The sequence below is a fragment of the Heptranchias perlo genome, chromosome 10, assembly GCF_035084215.1.
Source record: "Heptranchias perlo isolate sHepPer1 chromosome 10, sHepPer1.hap1, whole genome shotgun sequence".
NCBI lineage: Eukaryota > Metazoa > Chordata > Chondrichthyes > Hexanchiformes > Hexanchidae > Heptranchias > Heptranchias perlo.
Window position 1 is genome coordinate 83,372,113 of NC_090334.1, and position 21,703 is coordinate 83,393,815.

General features: G+C 45.7%; 1 protein-coding gene across 1 annotated transcript in view; it reads left to right on the forward strand.

The window, feature by feature from the left end:
* The first annotated feature begins 4,280 nt into the window (after positions 1-4,280).
* LOC137326800 (coiled-coil domain-containing protein 170-like) overlaps positions 4,281-21,703 on the forward strand; it is a 106,526-nt gene continuing 89,103 nt past the window's right edge. Inside the window, exons 1-2 of the mRNA XM_067992194.1 lie at positions 4,281-4,331; positions 5,550-5,609. Coding sequence (XP_067848295.1) covers positions 4,281-4,331; positions 5,550-5,609 — 111 coding nt within the window. The remainder of the gene's footprint in view (positions 4,332-5,549; positions 5,610-21,703) is intronic.

Consider the following 21,703-nt stretch of genomic DNA (forward strand, 5'->3'; position numbering starts at 1 on the left):
TTTCTAAGTGTCCTGTTATCACATCCTTTATAATGGACTCTAGCATTTTCCCTACTACTGATGTTAGGCTAACTGGTCTGTTGTTCCCTGTTTTCTCTCTCCCTCCTTTTTTAAATAGTGGGATTACATTTGCCACCCTCCAATCTGCAGGAACTGTTCCATAATCTATAGAATTTTGGAAGATGACAACTAATGCATCCACTATTTCCATGGCTACCTCTTTTAGTACTCTGGGATGCAGATTATCAGGCCCTGGGGATTTATTGGCTTTCAGTCCCATTAATTTCTCCAGCACTATTTTTTTTACTAATGCTAATTTCCTTTAATTCCTCCTTCTCACTAGTCCCTTGGTTCCCTCGCATTTCTGGGAAGTTATTTGTGTCCTCTTCCGTGAAGACAGAACCAAAGTATTTGTTTAATTGCTCTGCCATTTCCCTGTTCCCCATTATAAATTCTCCCGTTTCTGACTGTAAGGGACCTACATTTATCTTCACTAATCTTTTTCTTTTTACATACTTGTAGAAGCTTTTACAGTCCACTTTTATGTTCCTTGCAAGTTTACTCTATTTTTCCCCTCTTAATCAATCTCTTGGCCCTTTTTTGCTGAATGCGAAACTGCTCCCAATCCTCAAATGGCCTTAGATGAAGGGACCGAGTGTAATGTATCCAAGTTTGCTGACGATACAAAGCTAGGTGGGAAAGTAAGCTGTGAGGAGGCCACAAAGAGTCTGCAAAGGGATATAGACAGGTTAAGTGAGTGGGCAAGCCGGTGGTTATCTTTGCATTTCAGGATGATGCTGGAATAGAGAGCAGTTTTGACAGAGGAGAGCAGGATGCTTTATGTGGTCCAGGGCAGACACAGAAGGACGTGGCTTTGGGAGGGGGAGGGGGATGTGGGTGGAGAGGGCTACAGGAAGTGATCAGAGACGGCCTTATCCGTGATTGACACGATGGGAGTAGAGAGGCCATGTGAGATGGCAAGGTGGAGGGGGTGGCCGTGAATATGGGTAGGGCAGTTTATATGGAGGGAGGGGTTAAGGGAGGTGAGGAGGCCAGTGACCTCAGAGGAGAGAACATAAGAACATAAGAAATAGGAGCAGGAGTAGGCCAATCGGCCCCTCGAGCCTGCTCCGCCATTCAATAAGATCATGGCTGATCTGATCCTAACCTCAAATCTAAATTCATGTCCAATTTCCTGCCCGCTCCCCGTAACCCCTAATTCCCGTTACTTCTAGGAAACTGTCTATTTCTGTTTTAAATTTATTTAATGATGTAGCTTCCACAGCTTCCTGGGGCAGCAAATTCCACAGACCTACTACCCAATGAGTGAAGAAGTTTCTCCTCATCTCAGTTTTGAAAGAGCAGCCCCTTATTCTAAGATTATGCTCCCTTGTTCTAGTTTCACCCATCCTTGGGAACATCCTCACCGCATCCACCCGATCAAGCCCCTTCACAATCTTATATGTTTCAATAAGATCGCCTCTCATTCTTCTGAACTCCAATGAGTAGAGTCCCAATCTACTCAACCTCTCCTCATATGTCCACCCCCTCATCCCCGGGATTAACCGAGTAAACCTTCTTTGTACTGCCTCGAGAGCAAGTATGTCTTTTCTTAAGTATGGAGACCAAAACTGTATGCAGTATTCCAGGTGCGGTCTCACCAATACCTTATATAACTGCAGCAATACCTCCCTGTTTTTATATTCTATCCCCCTAGCAATAAAAGCCAACATTCCGTTGGCCTTCTTGATCACCTGCTGCACCTGCAAACTAACTTTTTGATTTTCTTGCAGTAGGACCCCCAGATCCCTTTGTACTGCAGTACTTTCCAGTTTCTCGCCATTAAGATAATAACTTGCTCTCCGATTTTTCCTGCCAAAGTGCATAACCTCACATTTTCCAATATTGTATTGCATCTGCCAAATCTCCGCCCACTCACCCAGCCTGTCTATATCCCCTTGTAGGTTTTTTATGTCCTCCTCACTCTCTACTTTCCCTCCCATCTTTGTATCATCTGCAAACTTTGATATGTTACACTCGGTCCCCTCCTCCAAATCATTAATATAGATTGTAAAGAGTTGGGGACCCAGCACCGACCCCTGCGGAACACCACTGGCTACAGGTTGCCAGTCCAAGAATGTACAATTTATCCCAACTCTCTGCTTCTTGTTAGATAACCAATCCTCCACCCATGCCAGAATATTACCCCCAATCCAGTGATTCTTTATCTTGAGCAATAATCTTTTATGTGGCACCTTGTCGAATGCCTTCTGGAAGTCCAAATACACTACGTCCACTGGTTCCCCTTTATCCACCCTGTACGTTATATCCTCAAAGAACTCAAGCAAATTTGTCAGACATGACTTCCCCTTTGTAAAGCCATGCTGACTTTGTCCTATTAAATTATGTTTATCCAAATGTTCTGCTACTGTCTCCTTAATAATGGACTCCAAAATTTTACCCACCATAGATGTTAAGCTAACTGGTCTATAATTTCCAGCCTTCTGCTTACTACCCTTTTTAAATAAGGGTGTTACATTGGCAGTTTTCCAATCTGCCAGGACCTTTGCCGAGTCCAGAGAATTTTGGAAAATTATTACCAAAGCATCCACAATCCCTACTGCCACTTCCCTCAAGACCCGAGGATGTAAGCCATCAGGTCCAGGGGATTTATCCGCCTTGAGTCCCATTAATTTATGAGTACCAATTCCTTAGTGATTTTAATCGTATTTAGCTTCTCCCCCCCTCGAGCCCCCTGTTTGTCCAGTGTTGGGATATTCTTAGTGTCCTCTACCGTAAAGACTGAAACAAAATATTTGTTCAGCATTTTTGCCATCTCCATGTTTCCCACCATTAATTTCCCGGTCTCATCCTCTAAAGAACCTACGTTTGCCTTAGCCACCCTTTTTCTTTTTATATAACTGTAGAAACTCTTGCTATCTGTTTTTATATTTTTTGCTAATTTATTTTCATAATCTATCTTCCCTTTCTTAATCAATCCTTTCGTTACTTTTTGCTGTCTTTTGAAGACTTCCCAATCTTCTATCCTCCCACTAAGTTTGGCTACCTTATACGTCCTTGTTATTCCAGAGAGAGCATGATGAGTTGTGATAGTGATTGAAATCACTGAGGATGAGAAGTCGCTCGGTGCAGAGGCTGAGGGAGGAAAGCAGTGATGATATCTCAGTGAGAAACTTGGCGTGGTACTTGGGTGGGCGGTAGAGGACGAGGATTTTAAAGGAGGGGTGGAACGAGGTGAGATGCTCAAAGGAGGAGAAGGTGCCAGGGCAGTAGGGGGACAGACCAAGGCGTGATTTGGTGATAAGGGCCACACTGCGGTCGGTCTGGGGCGGGGGCAAGTGGTGGAAGATATAGCCAGGCGGGGAGACTTCATTAAGGGGGAAGCTGTCGTCACCCGTCAGCCAGGTTTCCGTCAAGGCCATGATGTCGATGCAATCATCCACAATAAGCTCATGGATGGCAAGGGCCTCGTTCACAATTGAATGGACATTCTGGAGGGAGATGCGGAGAGGGGCGGTGTTGGCTGTTCCGCTGGCAGAGTCCACAGTGGCAGCGCTGGGAGGGGTGTGTAGGACGGGAAGGAGATTGGTAAGATTAGCCCCCAGCGGGCGCACTGGGCGGGAAAGTCGGTGAGAGAGTAGGACGGGGTTGGGGCTGCTGCTCGTAAGGAGGCAGCAGCAAGTGCCTCGATGGGCCCTTCGGAGGATGCCAAGGGAGGCACAGAGGGAAGGTGTAGGCTTATCTAAGAGGGAGTCAAGCCTGGGACGGCGGCAGGAGAGCAGGAAGGTCGAGGAGTGCTGAAGGGTTGGGGGGAGGGGGCAGAGTACTCGAGAGGGGAGAAATGAAAGGAGGCATGACGATGGAGAGAGGGACCAGGGAGGGGTAAAGAGAAAAGAAGAAAAAAGGGGAAATAGAAGCAATGGCTCAGATCCGGAGCGGCAGCAAAACGCGCACGTGAGCAGGGAAACTCAAGTTACATCGTAAGATTAAGATAGATATATCCTGGTAATAAACAGGGAATAGAGTGGGGACAGTAGCGGGGGAGAACAAGGTTAAAGTCAGAGGTCCTGCGATGGGATAAAGTTAACGCTGATGGGGGTGGAGTCAGCTTGGAGCATCGACGAACTGATGTCCAGGTTCGGAGACAGGTGTGGAGGGTGAGTGAGTCCAGAAGCTATTTGAAGGGTGGTGTATCGGAGGACGCACTGCTGGAGGTATTTCTGTGGGAATGAAGTACCAGGAGGTGTGCAGAATCGAGCATGGGGCAGAAAAACAGTGGCAAAGTTGTGTCACAGAAAGTTAACATGCAGGTACAGCAAGCAATTAGGAAGGCAAATGATATGTTGGCCTTTATTGCAAGGGAGTTGGAGTACAAGAATAAGGAAGTCTTGCTACAATTGTTCAGGGCTTTAGAAAGACCTCACCTGGAGTACTGTGTACAGTTTTGGTCTCCTTATCTAAGGAAGGATATACTTACCTTAGAGGCGGTGCATCAAAGGTTCACTAGATTAATTCCTGGGATGAGAGGGTTGTCCTATGAGGAGAGATTGAGCAAAATGGGCCTATACTGTCTGGAGTTTAGAAGAATGAGAGGTGATCTCATTGAATCTTATAAAATTCTTGGAGGGCTTGTCAAGGTAGATGCTGAGAGCTGTTACCCCTGGCTAGAGAGTCTAGAACTAGGGGGCATAGTTGCAGGATAAGGGGTCGGCCATTTAGGGCTGAGATGAGGAGGAATTTCTTTACTCAGAGGGTTGTGAATCTTTGGAATTCTCTACCCCAGGGGGCTATGGATGCTGAGTCGTTGAGTATATTCAAGATTGAGATAGATAGATATTTGGAGTCTGGGGGAATCAAGGGATATGGGGATCGGGCGGGAAAGTGGAGTTGAGGTCGAAGATCAGCCATGATCTTATTGAAAGGCGGAGCAGGCTCGAGGGGCCGTATGGCCCACTCCTGGTCCTGTTTCTTATGTTCTTATGCACTTGAGTAAACGTTCTGTTGTAATCGTATGACATTCTTTTCAAGGGGAAAATGCATCTTCCTTCTTTTGAACGAATGAAGCAAGCACATCTCAACAGGACTTCAGGTAAATTACCGTAGCTCTGACAACACACAAGGAGATTGTTCTACCTCTGCGCTAGTTTCATGTTACTCGCCTCTTTAATGAATAGATTTTTGCACAATTCTGCCGCTGGAAGTACTACCATTTCAGGTTTTGTGTTTCTGCTGTTTGTATCGGTGTAACTGCATCACCTGGATAGCAGATAACGCTCAGAGGTTAGGATCTTCAGACTCTGAGTCACCTGGTGCCGGTGGTAACTCACTCTCCTGCAAGTCTCGTTGGGTCCCCATTTTCCTTTGAGTTCGGAATGAATGAATGAATGGTAGATGTCTCCGATTCCTGCGGGATAGTGACATCAGCTGTCTGCACTATATACGATCTTGGAGACTAGCCCTTGCCTTTCACTGTTGCAGGATTTTCCCAACCTTTGCCTCTGTTTTTTTGACCCTTGTTTGATCACCAGCTTCTGGCTCAGGGAATGCTCTTACTGAATATCGATGATGAAGAAGTGCGGGACTTGCTTGTCAGCGACTTAATCAAAATTTTCTTGGCAATTTTGGCTTCAGATTTTTGTCCAGAGTAGGAACTGTAGTTTTAATCTGTCTTCTGACCATTAACTGTGCTGGGCTGTTACCTATATCTACAATTGGAGTTGCTCTGTACCTCAATAACATTAGGAAGGGATCTCCTGACTGCAACATTCTCTTTACAGTTTCCACAGTCCTGTCAGTATCTCTATTACCCTGTGCATAATAGGGTCCATTAATGGTCAGTACACAGTCTCTTCATTACCCTGTGTATAATTGGGTGCATTAATGGTCAGTGCACAGTCCCTCCATTACCGTGAATAATAGGGTCCATTAATAGTCAGTGCACAGTCCCTCCATTACTCTGTGCATAATAGGGTCCATTAATGGTCAGTGCACAGTCCCTCCATTACTCTGTGCATAATAGGGTCCATTAATGGTCAGTGCACAGTCCCTCCATTACTGTGTGCATAATAGGGTCCATTAATGGTCAGTGCACAGTCCCTCCATTACTTTGTGCATAATAGGGTCCATTAATGGTCAGTGCACAGTCTCTCCATTACTCTGTGCAGAATAGGGTCCATTAATGGTCAGTGCACAGTCTCTCCATTACTGTGTGCATAATAGGGTCCATTAATAGTCAGTGCACAGTCCCTCCATTACTGTGTGCATAATAGGGTCCATTAATGGTCAGTGCACAGTCTCTCCATTACTGTGTGCATAATAGGGTCCATTAATAGTCAGTGCACAGTCCCTCCATTACTGTGTGCATAATAGGGTCCATTAATGGTCAGTGCACAGTCTCTCCATTACTCTGTGCATAATAGGGTCCATTAATGGTCAGTGCACAGTCCCTCCATTACTCTGTGCATAATAGGGTCCGTTAATGGTCAGTGCACAGTCTCTCCATTACCGTGTGCATAATAGGGTCCATTAATGGTCAGTGCACAGTCCCTCCATTACTCTGTGAATAATAGGGTCCATTAATGGTCAGTACACAGTCCCTCCAGTACCGTGAATAATAGGGTCCATTAATGGTCAGTGCACAGTCTCTCCATTACTCTGTGCATAATAGGGTCCATTAATGGTCAGTGCACAGTCTCTTCATTACCCTGTGTATAATAGGGTCCATTAATGGTCAGTGCGCAGTCCCTCCATTACCGTGAATAATAGGGTCCATTAATGGTCAGTGCACAGTCTCTCCATTACTCTGTGCATAATAGGGTCCATTAATAGTCAGTGCACAGTCTCTCCATTACTGTGTGCATAATAGGGTCCATTAATAGTCAGTGCACAGTCTCTCCATCACTCTGTGCATAATAGGGTCCATTAATGGTCAGTGCACAGTCTCTCCATTACTCTGTGCATAATAGGGTCCATTAATGGTCAGTGCACAGTCCCTCCATTACTCTGTGCATAATAGGGTCCATTAATGGTCAGTACACAGTCCCTCCATTACCGTGAATAATAGGGTCCATTAATGGTCAGTACACAGTCTCTTCATTACCCTGTGTATAATAGGGTCCATTAATGGTCAGTACACAGTCCCTCCATTACCGTGAATAATAGGGTCCATTAATGGTCAGTACACAGTCTCTCCATTACTGTGCGCATAATAGGGTCCATTAATGGTCAGTGCACAGTCCCTCCATTATAGTGTGCATAAGAATGTCCATTTATGGTCAGTGCACAGTCCCTCCATTACTCTGTGCATAATAGGGTCCATAAATGGTCAGTGCACAGTCTCTCCATTACTCTGTGCACAATAGAATCATAGAATCATAGAAGTTACAACATGGAAACAGGCCCTTCGGCCCAACATGTCCATGTCGCCCAGTTTATACCACTAAGCTAGTCCCAATTGCCTGCAATAGAATCATAGAATAGGGTCCATTAATAGTCAGTGCACAGTCTCTCCATTAATCTGTGCATAATAGGGTCCATTAATGGTCAGTACACAGTCTCTCCATTACTCTGTGCATAATAGGGTCCATTAATGGTCAGTACACAGTCTCTCCGTTACTCTGTGCATAATAGGGTCCATGAATGGTCAGTGCACAGTCCCTCCATTACTGTGTGCACAATAGGGTCCATTAATGGTCAGTACACAGTCTCTCCATTACTGTGTGCATAATAGGGTCCATTAATGGTCAGTGCACAGTCTCTCCATTACTGTGTGCATAATAGGGTCCACTAATGGTCAGTGCACATTCCCTCCATTACTCTGTGCATAATAGGGTCCATTAATGGTCAGTGCACAGTCCCTCCATTACTCTTTGCATAATAGGGTCCATTAATAGTCAGTGCACAGTCTCTCCATTACTCTGTGCACAATAGGGTCCATTAATGGTCAGTGCACAGTCCCTCCATTACCGTGTGCATAATAGGGTCCATTAATGGTCAGTGCAGAGTCTCTCCATTACTCTGTGCATAATAGGGTCCATTAATGGTCAGTGCACAGTCTCTCCACTACTCTGTGCATAATAGGGTCCATTAATGGTCAGTGCACAGTCTCTCCATTACTCTGTGCATAATAGGGTCCATTAATGGTCAGTGCACAGTCCCTCCATTACTCTGTGCATAATAGGGCCCATTAATGGTCAGTGCACAGTCCCTCCATTACTCTGTGCATAATAGGGTCCATTAATGGTCAGTGCACACTCCCTCCATTACTCTGTGCATAATAGGGCCCATTAATGGTCAGTGCACAGTCTCTCCATTACTGTGAATAATAGGGTCCATTAATGGTCAGTGCACAGTCTCTCCATTACTCTGTGCATAATAGCGTCCATTAATGGTCAGTGCACAGTCTCTCCATTACTCTGTGCATAATAGGGTACATTAATGGTCAGTGCACAGTCTCTCCATTACTCTGTGCATAATTGGATCCATTAATGGTCAGTACACAGTCCCTCCATTATTGTGTGCATAATAGGGTCCATTAATAGTCAGTACACAGTCCCTCCATTACTCTGTGCATAATAGGGTCCATTAATGGTCAGTGCACAGTCTCTCCATTACGCTGTGCATAATAGGGTCCATTAATGGTCAGTGCACAGTCTCTCCATTACTGTGTGCATAATAGGGTCCATTAATAGTCAGTACACAGTCCCTCCATTACTGTGTGCATAATAGGGTCCATTTATGGTCAGTGCACAGTCCCTCCATTACTCTGTGCATAATAGGGTCCATTAATGGTCAGTACACAGTCCATCCATTACCCCGTGCATAATAGGGTCCATTAATGGTCAGTACACAGTCCCTCCATTACTCTGTGCATAATAGGGTCCATTAATGGTCAGTGCACAGTCTCTCCATTACTGTGTGCATAATAGGGTCCATTAATGGTCAGTGCACAGTCTCTCAATTACTGTGTGCATAATAGGGTCCATTAATGGTCAGTGCACAGTCTCTCCATTACTGTGTGCATAATAGTGTCCATTAATGGTCAGTGCACAGTCCCTCCATTACTCTGTGCATAACAGGGTCCATTAATGGTCAGTACACAGTCTCTCCATTACTCTGTGCATAATAGGGTCCATTAATGGTCAGTGCACAGTCCCTCCATTACTGTGAATAATAGGGTCCATTAATGGTCAGTGCACAGTCCCTCCATTACTCTGTGCATAATTGGATCCATTAATGGTCAGTACACAGTCCCTCCATTACTGTGTGCATAATAGGGTCCATTAATAGTCAGTACACAGTCCCTCCATTACTGTGTGCATAATAGGGTCCATTAATGGTCAGTGCACAGTCTCTCCATTACTCTGTGCATAATAGCGTCCATTAATGGTCAGTGCACAGTCTCTCCATTACTCTGTGCATAATAGGGTACATTAATGGTCAGTGCACAGTCTCTCCATTACTGTGTGCATAATAGGGTCCATTAATGGTCAGTGCACAGTCTCTCCATTACTGTGTGCATAATAGGGTCCATTAATGGTCAGTGCACAGTCCCTCCATTACTCTGTGCATAATAGGGTCCATTAATGGTCAGTACACAGTCTCTCCATTACTCTGTGCATAATAGGGTCCATTAATGGTCAGTGCACAGTCCCTCCATTACTGTGAATAATAGGGTCCATTAATGGTCAGTACACAGTCTCTCCATTACTCTGTGCATAATAGGGTCCATTAATGGTCAGTGCACAGTCCCTCCATTACAATGTGCATAATTGGATCCATTAATGGTCAGTACACAGTCCCTCCATTACTGTGTGCATAATAGGGTCCATTAATAGTCAGTACACAGTCCCTCCATTACTGTGTGCATAATAGGGTCCATTCATAGTCAGTACACAGTCTCTCCATTACTGTGTGCATAATAGGGTCCATTAATAGTCAGTACACAGTCCCTCCATTACTGTGTGCATAATAGGGTCCATTCATAGTCAGTACACAGTCCCTCCATTACTGTGTGCATAATAGGGTCCATTCATAGTCAGTACACAGTCCCTCCATTATTGTGTGCATAATTGGATCCATTAATGGTCAGTACACAGTCCCTCCATTACTGTGTGCATAATAGGGTCCATTAATGGTCAGTGCACAGTCCCTCCATTACTCTGTGCATAATAGGGTCCATTAATGGTCAGTGCACAGTCTCTCCATTACGCTGTGCATAATAGGGTCCATTAATGGTCAGTGCACAGTCTCTCCATTACTGTGTGCATAATAGGGTCCATTAATAGTCAGTACACAGTCCCTCCATTACTGTGTGCATAATAGGGTCCATTAATGGTCAGTGCACAGTCCCTCCATTACTCTGTGCACAATTGGGTCCATTAATGGTCAGTACACAGTCCATCCATTACCCTGTGCATAATAGGGTCCATTAATGGTCAGTACACAGTCCCTCCATTCCTCTGTGCATAATCGGGTCCATTAATGGTCAGTGCACAGTCTCTCCATTACTGTGTGCATAATAGGGTCCATTAATGGTCAGTGCACAGTCTCTCAATTACTGTGTGCATAATAGGGTCCATTAATGGTCAGTGCAGAGTCTCTCCATTACTGTTTGCATAATAGGGTCCATTAATGGTCAGTGCACAGTCTCTCCATTACTCTGTGCATAATAGGGTCCATTAATGGTCAGGACACAGTCTCTCCATTACTCTGTGCATAATAGGGTCCATTAATGGTCAGTGCACAGTCCCTCCATTACTCTGTGCATAATAGGGTCCATTAATGGTCAGTACACAGTCTCTCCATTACTCTGTGCATAATAGGGTCCATTAATGGTCAGTGCACAGTCCCTCCATTACTCTGTGCATAATTGGATCCATTAATGGTCAGTACAAAGTCCCTCCATTACTCTGTGCATAATAGGGTCCATTAATGGTCAGTGCACAGTCTCTCCATTACGCTGTGCATAATAGGGTCCATTAATGGTCAGTGCACAGTCTCTCCATTGCTGTGTGCATAATAGGGTCCATTAATAGTCAGTACACAGTCCCTCCATTACTGTGTGCATAATAGGGTCCATTAATGGTCAGTGCACAGTCCCTCCATTACTCTGTGCATAATAGGGTCCAGTAATGGTCAGTACACAGTCCATCCATTACCCTGTGCATAATAGGGTCCATTAATGGTCAGTACACAGTCCCTCCATTACTCTGTGCATAATAGGGTCCATTAATGGTCAGTACACTGTCTCTCCATTACTCTGTGCATAATAGGGTCCATTAATGGTCAGTGCACAGTCCCTCCATTACTGTGAATAATAGTGTCCATTAATGGTCAGTACACAGTCCCTCCATTACTCTGTGCATAATAGGGTCCATTAATGGTCAGTGCACAGTCCCTCCATTACTGTGAATAATAGTGTCCATTAATGGTCAGTACACAGTCCCTCCATTACTCTGTGCATAATAGGGTCCATTAATGGCCAGTGCACAGTCTCTCCATTAATCTGTGTATAATAGGATCCATTAATAGTCAGTGCACAGTCCCTCCATTACTGTGGTTTACAAAAAAAATTAGGGATGGTATTAGATCCAAAGAGGAGACATATAAAATTGCCAGAAAAAGCGGCACGCTTGAAGATTGGGAGCTGTTCAGAATTCCGCAAAGGAGGACAAAGAGATTGATTAAGAGGGGAAAAATAGAGTATGAGAGTAAACTAGCAGGGAACATAAAAACTGACTGTAAAAGCTTCTATAAATATGTCAAGAGAAAAAGATTAGTGACGACAAATGTAGGTCCCTTACAGTCAGAAATGGGGGAAATTATCATGGGGAACAAAGAAATTAAACACATACTTTGGTTCCATCTTCACAAAGGAGGACACAAATAACCTCCCGGAAATGTTAGGGAACCAAGGGTCTAGTGAGAGGGAGGAACTGAAGGAAACCAGTATTAGTAAAAAAAATAGTGCTAGGGAAATTAATGGGGCGAAAGGCTGACAAATCCCCAGGGCCTGATAATCTACATCCCAGAGTACTAAAGGAAGTGGCCCTGGAAATAGTGGATGCATTGGTGATCATCTTCCAAAATTCTATAGACTCTGGAACAGTTCCTACAGATTGGAGGGTGGCAAATGTAACCCCACTATTTAAAAAACGAGGGAGAGAGAAAACAGGGAAATACAGACCAGTTAGCCTAAGATCAGTAGTGGGGAAAATGCTAGAGTCTATTATAAAAGCTGTGATAACAGAACACTTGGAAGGCATTCATGGGATTGGACAAAGTCAGCATGGGTTTATGAAAGGGAAATCATGCTTAACAAATCTCCTGGAGTTTTTTGAGGTTAACTGGTAGAATAGATAGGGGAGAACCAGTGGATGTGGTGTACTTGGATTTTCAGAAAGCTTTTGATAAGGTCCCACACAAGAGGTTAGTGTGCAAAATTAAAGCACATGGGATTGGGGGGAATATACTGGCATGGATTGAGATATGGTTGACAGACAGGAAACAGAGAGTAGGAAAAACGGGTCTTTTTCCGGGTGGCATGCAGTGATCAGTGGGGTACCGCAGGGATCAGTGCTTGGGCCCCAGCTATTCACAATATATATCAATGATTTGGATGAAGGAACTAAATGTAACAATTCCAAGTTTGCAGACGACACAAAGCTGGGGTGGAATGTGAGCTGTGAGGAGGATGCAAAAAGGCTCCAATGTGATTTGGACAAGTTGGGTGAGTGGGCAAGAACATGGCAGATGCAGTATAACGTGGATAAATGTGAGGTTATCCACGTTGGTTGTAAAAACAGAAAGGCAGATTATTATCTGAATGGTGATAGATTGGGAAAAGGGGAGGTGCAACGAGACCTGGGTGTCCTTGTACACCAGTCGCTGAAAGCGAGCATTCAGGTGCAACAAGCAGTTAGGAAGGCGAATGGTATGTTGGCCTTCATTGCAAGAGGATTTGAGTAGAGGAGCAGGGATGTCTTACTGCAGTTATACAGGGCCTTGGTGAGACCACATCTGGAGTATTGTGTGCAGTTTTGGTCTCCTTATCTGTGGAAGGATGTCCTTGCCATGGAGGGAGTACAACAAAGGTTTACCAGACTGATTCATGGGATGGCAGGACTGACGTATGCAGAGAGATTGGGTCGACTAGGCTTATATTCACTCGAGTTTAGAAGAATGAGAGGTGATCTCATCGAAACATATAAAATTCTAACAGGACTGGACAGACTAGATGCAGGGAGGATGTTTCCCCTGGCTGGGGGAGTCCAGAACCAGGGGTCACAGTCTCAGGATACGGGGTATGCCATTTAGAACCGAGATGAGGAGAAATTTCTTCACTCAGAGGGTGGTGAACCTGTGGAATTCTCTACCACAGAAGGCAGTGGAGGCCAAGTCATTAGATGTATTCAAGAAGGAGATAGATATATTTCTTAATGCTAAAGGGATAGAATCATAGAATCATAGAATCATAGAAGTTTACAACATGGAAACAGGCCCTTCGGCCCAACATGTCCATGTCGCCCAGTTTATACCACTAAGCTAGTCCCAATTGCCTGCACTTGGCCCATATCCCTCTATACCCATCTTACCCATGTAACTGTCCAAATGCTTTTTAAAAGACAAAATTGTACCCGCCTCTACTACTGCCTCTGGCAGCTCGTTCCAGACACTCACCACTATTTGAGTGAAAAAATTGCCCCTCTGGACCCTTTTGTATCTCTCCCCTCTCACCTTAAATCTATGCCCCCTCGTTATAGACTCCCCTACCTTTGGGAAAAGATTTTGACTGTCTACCTTATCTATGCCCCTCATTATTTTATAGACTTCTATAAGATCACCCCTTAACCTCCTACTCTCCAGGGAAAATAGTCCCAGTCTATCTAACCTCTCCCTATAAGTCAAACCATCAAGTCCCGGCAGCATCCTAGTAAATCTTTTCTGCACTCTTTCTAGTTTAATAATATCCTTTCTATAATAGGGTGACCAGAACTGTACACAGTATTCCAAGTGTGGCCTAACTAATGTCTTGTACAACTTCAACAAGACATCCCAACTCCTGTATTCAATGTTCTGACCAATGAAACCAAGCAAGCTGAATGCCTTCTTCACCACCCTATCCACCTGTGACTCCACTTTCAAGGAGCTATGAACCTGTACTCCTAGATCTCTTTGTTCTATAACTCTCCCCAACGCCCTACCATTAACGGAGTAGGTCCTGGCCCGATTCGATCTCCCAAAATGCATCACCTCACATTTATCTAAATTAAACTCCATCTGCCATTCATCGGCCCACTGGCCCAATTTATCAAGATCCCGTTGCAATCCTCGATAACCTTCTTCACTGTCCACAATGCCACCAATCTTGGTGTCATCTGCAAACTTACTAACCATGCCTCCTAAATTCTCATCCAAATCATTAATATAAATAACAAATAACAGTGGACCCAGCTCCGATCCCTGAGGCACACCGCTGGTCACAGGCCTCCAATTTGAAAAACAACCCTCTACACCCACCCTCTGTCTTCTGTCGTCAAGCCAATGTTGTATCCAATTGGCTACCTCACCTTGGATCCCGTGAGATTTAACCTTATGTAACAACCTACCATGCGGTACCTTGTCAAAGGCTTTGCTAAAGTCCATGTAGACCACGTCTACTGCACAGCCCTCATCTATCTTCTTGGTTACCCCTTCAAAAAACTCAATCAAATTCGTGAGACATGATTTTCCTCTCACAAAACCATGCTGACTGTTCCTAATCAGTCCCTGCCTCTCCAAATGCCTGTAGATCCTGTCCCTCAGAATACCCTCTCACAACTTACCCACTACAGATGTCAGGCTCACCGGTCTGTAGTTCCCAGGCTTTTCCCTGCCGCCCTTCTTAAACAAAGGCACAACATTTGCTACCCTCCAATCTTCAGGCACCTCACCTGTAGCGGTGGATGATTCAAATATCTCTGCTGGGGGACCCGCAATTTCCTCCCTAACCTCCCATAACGTCCTGGGATACATTTCATCAGGTCCCGGAGATTTATCTACCTTGATGCGCGTTAAGACTTCCAGCACCTCCCTCTCTGTAATATGTACACTCCTCAAGACATCACTATTTATTTCCCCAAGTTCCCTAACATCCATGCCTTTCTCAACCTTTCTCAAGGGATATGGGGAAAAAGCAGTGACAGGGTACTGAGTTAGACGATCAGCCATGATCATTTTGAATGGCGGAGCAGGCCCGAAGGGCCGAATGGCCTACTCTTGCTCCTATTTTCTATGTTTCTATGTTTACCATGTACAATCGGGTCCATTAATAGTCAGTACACAGTTCCTCCATTACCCTGTACAATAGGGTCCATTAATAGTCAGTACACAGTCCCTCCATTACCCTGTAGAATAGGGTCCATTAATAGTCAGTACACAGTCCCTCCATTACTCTGTGTACAATAGGGTCCATTAATAGTCAGTACACAGTCCCTCCATTACTCTGTGTACAATAGGGTCCATTAATAGTCAGTACACAGTCCCTCCATTACCCTGTGTACAATAGGGTCCATTAATGGTCAGTACACAGTCCCTCCATTACCCTGTACAATAGGGTCCATTAATGGTCAGTACACAGTCCCTCCATTACCCTGTACAATAGGGTCCATTAATGGTCAGTACACAGTCCCTCCATTACCCTGTAGAATAGGGTCCATTAATATTCAGTACACAGTCCCTCCATTACCCTGTGTACAATAGGGTCCATTAATGGTCAGTACACAGTCCCTCCATTACCCTGTGTACAATAGGGTCCATTAATAGTCAGTACACAGTCCCTCCATTACCCTGTACAATAGGGTCCATTAATGGTCAGTACACAGTCCCTCCATTACCCTGTACAATAGGGTCCATTAATAGTCAGTACACAGTCCCTCCATTACCCTGTACAATCGGGTCCATTAATAGTCAGTACACAGTCCCTCCATTATCCTGTGTCTAATCGGGACCACTAGTGGTCTGTGCAAACTCATACTGAGTTCTGAATGCCTGAAACTCTGGAGACATAAACTATCTTCCACTATTGCCAACAAGTTCCTCAGGAAAACCTCAACAAGCAACCGCAAGCTTTCCAACTGGTTATATCTGACAGATGAGCTACTTTGAGAAAGCTGCAATGGTAATACATGGTATTTTTGCGTTCAGAATAGTTTCTCTTAGCTCTTTGGATGTAGGTGATACTGGCACGGCTGCATTTACTGCTCATCCCTAGTTACCCGGAGGGCATTAAGAGTCAACCGCATAATTTCAATTGACACTTCAGTGCAGTACTGAGGGAGCGCTGCTCTGTCGGAGGGTCAGTACTGAGGGAGCGCCGCACTGTCGGAGGGTCAGTACTGAGGGAGCGTTGCACTGTCAGAGGGTCAGTACTGAGGGAGCGCCGCACTGTCGGAGGGTCAGTACTGAGGGAGTGCTGCACTGTTGGAGGGGCAGTACTGAGGGAGCGCTGCACTGTCGGAGGGTCAGTACTGAGGGAGCGCCGCACTGTCGGAGGGTCAGTACTGAGGGAGCGCTGCACTGTCGGAGGGTCAGTACTGAGGGAGCGCCGCACTGTCGGAGGGTCAGTACTGAGGGAGTGCTGCACTGTTGGAGGGGCAGTACTGAGGGAGCGCTGCACTGTCGGAGGGGCAGTACTGACGGAGAGCTGTAGTGTCGGAGGGTCAGTACTGAGGGAGCGCTGTACTGTCGGAGGGGCAGTACTGAGGGAGCGCTGCACTGTCGGAGGGTCAGTACTGAGGGATTGCTGCACTGTCGGAGGGGCAGTACTGAGGGAGTTCTGCACTGTCGGAGGGTCAGTACTGAGGGAGTGCTGCACTGTCGGAGGGGCAGTACTGAGGGAGTGCTGCACTGTCGGAGGGGCAGTACTGAGGGAGTGCTGCGCTGTCGGAGGGCCAGCACTGAGGGAGCGCTGCAGTGTCAGAGGGTCAGTACTGAGGGAGTGCTGCACTATCGGAGGGGCAGTACTGAGGGAGTGCTGCACTGTCGGAGGGGCAGTACTGAGGGAGTGCTACACCGTCAGAGGTGCCGCCTTTCGGAAGAGACGTTAAACCGAGGCCCCGTCTGCCCTCTTGGGTGGATGTAAAAGATCCCATGGCATTATTTGAAGAAGAGCAGGAGAGTTATCCCCGGGTGTCCTAGACAACATTCATTCCTCAACCCACACCAGCAAAATCGTTGACCTCATTGCCCATTTGTGGGATCTTGCACAGCTTGGCCGCTTCATTTTCTGTCACAACACCAGTGATTAAACTTCAAAAGCAATTGATTGTCTAGGAAACACTTTGGGACGTCCTGAGGGTGTGAAAGATGCTATATAAGTGTCAGTTCTTCTCCTCCACTATTGTTACCAACAATAATTTCTCGTCTCCTGTATTTTGAGATTTTAAGAAACAGATTATGTTTGAAATGCACAGCAGGTTGGTGAACGTGCAAAAGAGGAAAAGACAGGTTAACTTCAGGATGTGGCATTCAATGGACCTTGATTCTAGAGTCCATTGTGATGAAACTGATTCACCCTTAATCCTTCTGAAGGGTTTAAAAATAAAACTTGTTTATTTAGACTAGTTAAATCAATAAACCTTCCATCTAGATAATTCCCCGCCTGCCTCTGGGATCCCATGGAGTCTGGGATAGGGACAGATGTGTTACGAGGCAGTATTATACGCATTCTAAAAGGTTTCTTGTCACAAATTGGCATGGTATATCCGTGGTTAGATACCCAAAAAAAGCCCCTGGAATGTCGAATTGAAGTGCCTACAGCTATTTATCTGCAGTCTGTATTTATCTTAAAAATATCTGTAACCTTTCCAAGATAAATAATTTTTAGCTTAAAAGGCAGAATTAAAGTAGACTCCAAGATGTCATAAAATGCACCAAATAACGGGCTGAAAGTCGAAACTTTGATGGCGGGGGCATCCTCCAGACTCTGGAAGGAATTATATTTCCCTCATATTCCAAATTTAACAGCAAGCCTCCCAATTTTGAAGGCAAATGAAAAAAAGAAAGAACTTGCATTTCTATAGCGCCTTTCACGATCTCAGGATGTCCCAAAGCGCTTCATAGCCAATGGAGAACTTCTGAAGTGTAGTCACTGTGGTAATGTACTTGCTTTTGTTAACAGTTAGAAAAGATCAATGCTAATAGTTTCAACCTATGAGATAAAGGTTCTAATTTCTAACACGAGAGAGACAGAGAAAGAGGGAGAGCAGGGAGAGAGAGAAAGAGGGAGTGCAGAGAGAAAGAGAAAGACAGAGGCAGAGAGAGAGAGGGGGGAGAGCAGACAGAGAGAGAGGGGGAGAGCAGACAGAGAGAGAGAGAGGGAGAGAGAGAGAGAGAGACAGACAGAGCAGAGAGAGAGAGAGAGCAGAGAGAGACGGTCAGAGAGGGAGAGAGAGACAGGGAGACAGCAGAGACAGAGGGAGAGCAGAGACAGAGAGACAGAGACAGAGAGAAAGAGAGAGAGAGAAAGGGGGAGAGCAGACAGAGAGAGAGAGAGAAAGAGGGAGAGCAGACAGAGAGAGAGAGAGAAAGGGAAAGCAGAGAGAGAGACAGAGAGAGAGAGAGAGACAGGGAGACAGCAGAGAGAGAGGGAGAGAGACAGAGGGAGAGCAGAGAGAGAAGGAGAGCAGAGACAGAGAGAGAGCAGAGAGAGAGACAGAGGGAGACCAGAGATCGAGAGAGCAGAGAGAGAGAAAGAGACGGAGAGCAGAGAGAGAGAGAGAGAGACAGAGAGCAGAGAGAGAGAGAGAGAGAGATAGAGAGAGAGAGATAGAGAGAGCGCGAGAGAAAGACAGGGAGACAGAGTAGAGAGAGAGAGAGAGAGGGAAAGAGAAAGGGAGACAGAGCAGAGAGTGAGAGAGAGAGACTGGGAGACAGCAGAGGGAGAGAGACAGAGAGATAGACAGAGACAGAGAGACAGAGACAGAAAGAAAGACAGACAGAAAATTTCTTCCTCCGTTCCACTTTAATTTATTTTTAATTAAAGAAAGTGAAATTTCAAAGCTTTTTGGAGGGAAACAGATAGGAAAAGAGGGTGGGGGAGGGAAACTGGTTGAGGGTGAGGAAGCTCCTGGACTCTTGTAACCTGCCGCCTGACTTTAGGAAAAGCCAGGGAGAGTGGAAAATGGATTACGGGCGAGGTGAGGCGAGGTGAGGCGAGGCGAGTGACAGCAGAGCAAGGGGAGGGGGAGAGTACAGCGGTTGAGTGGATTGTTGAAAGGAAAATTAATAGATGTAGTAATAATAGTTAGGGGATGGCAGGATGGGGAAGGGATTGGGGTACAATGGGAGCGAGGGGGTGGGGGAAACATGTGATTGGGTAGGGGATGGGAAAGAAACCCCCCCCCTCCCCCCCGGAGGGCCACATGTTCCCCACAACCCCTGCCCCCAATGCAGCCCGCAGCCATTGGTACCTCCTTTCCCCGCCACACCGACCGACTGACCAGCCGACCTACCGACTGACCAACCGACCGACCGACCTGAAAGGAAATAAGAAAAGAAAAAAAAGGGAAGTGAAAGAAGATCTATGATAGAGACAAGTGAAGACAGCAGAGACAGTAAAAGACTTACCATGTTCAATGCCAGAGGAGATTGACTAGTTATAGGTTAAAAATCTTATGTCTGTGCACACTTGCTGTCAACCTTTTTGCATTACAAATTCCCACATCCACGTTTATAATGGGAACTGCCTATGTAAACTCGTCACGCTGTAATTGCACCCTCCTGCCAGTGGAGGGACTGCCGGAGGGTATAATTACCATGAAGCTAACTTTCCATTATCAATGAAGAGGAATTTATGATGGAAAAAAATAAAAATAAGGACAGAATGCATGACTTTAAAATGGGGACTGAGTCACGTCTACACACCCAGATTCAACTGTGCTCACCCTCTGAGGTCTTGAGTCTCCATGTACAACGTGACTAGTCTTAATTGTATATCATCGAAGCTTGATTAAGCACTGGGGCTTTAAGATGAGGGCGGTGACTGCCTCAGTGAGTCTGTGTACAGAAAGGAGCCAGCACATTGTCAGGGTAATTGTGCCCAGCTCTCCAGTGACAGTCTGTTTGTGCAGTTTCTGTAGAGACGTGACAACACACTCTGCCTCTTTGTCTCAGCAACGCTCGTCTCAAAACCTTCAACAAACCTGTGCACAGGGGCTCTGTGACTGGCATCTCATAGGGCCACTTGAAAGGCGGTTTCCTCAGACACAGAGCGGCCAGCACCTATGGGCGATCTCGGAGGGGGGAAGGCGGGATGATGTACCTGGGAGGTAGCAGGTTATGTTGCAGTGTTGGGGCCCTGTCACTAGGGAGTGCAGGTACAGACAGTGTTGGGCACACCTTTGAAATGTAACTTTGCTGTTTTAATATATATTTTCCACTTACAAACGAGAAAACTCACAATGTTGAACTATAGATCATTGGATCATCCAACTGGTGCGAAACTAATGGATGTAAGTGTTTACAGTAATTTTGCAACCAACAAGCCTTCTCTTCTCTGCAACCTCTCTCTCCATCAACACTTTTCTGGTTTCTTATTTTGTTGGCACACTGTAAGCTGCCTATCCACGTCTACCCTGTGCAGGCCCGATTGATCCAGTTAGGTTCTGTCGTGAACCTACCTACGTCTCAAGTTAGTCGTGCGTACAACTGCAATGATTCTGAGTTCTCACTATGGCCTTGGAAGCTTTATGGTGCCAGCCTTGGCTCAATGGGTAGCACTCTTGACTCTGAGTTTGGAGGTCGTGGGTTCAAACCCCAGTCCAGGACTTATGCATGTAATCTAGGCTGACACTTCAAGCCTCCCCTCGCCCTTTGGAGTCAAAGGAAAGTAAAACTTGGAGCACTGTGCACAGTTCTGGTCTCCATATTATTATAAAAAGGATATAGAGGCACTGGAGAAGGTGCAAAAAAGATTGACTAGGATGATTACCAGAACTGAGAGGTTATACCTATCAGGAAAGACTGAACAGGCTGGGGCTCTTTTCTCTATAAAAGAGAAGACTGAGGGGTGACCCGATAGAGGTCTTTAAGATTATGAAAGGGTTTGATAGGATAGATGTGGAGAAGACGTTTCCACTTCCGGGGGAGACCAGAACTAGGGGCCATAAATATAAGATAGTGACTAATAAATCCAATGGGGAATTCAGGAGTAACTTCTTTACCCAGAGAGTGGTGAGAATGTGGAACTCGCTCCCACAAGGAGTAGTTGAGGCGAATAGCACAGATACATTTAAGGGGAAGCTGGATAAACACGAGGGAGAAAGGAATAGAAGGATATGCTGATGGGGTGAGATGAAGTAGGGAGGGAGGAGGCTCATGTGGAGCATAAACACCGGCGTGGACCAGTTGGGCTGAATGGCCTGTTTCTGTGCTGTAAATTCTATGTTCTTAAGTTTTAAGGTAACTTTGTCTAGCCTACAGCCCATCCCCAACTGCTGCTGTTACCTGCTGAGTTTATGACTGTTTTACTGATCCTACTGGTTTTCAGCTTTATTTTGCTACAGTGTGGTTCCTGGCCAGGAATTCACTCTCCTGGGCCGTAGCCCATTCCTCCGCCGCTGTTGGGCCGAATGGCCCATTTCTTTGCCGTAAATTCTGTATAATTCTATGTAAAATCGGACGGAATGTGAAACGAGCTCCC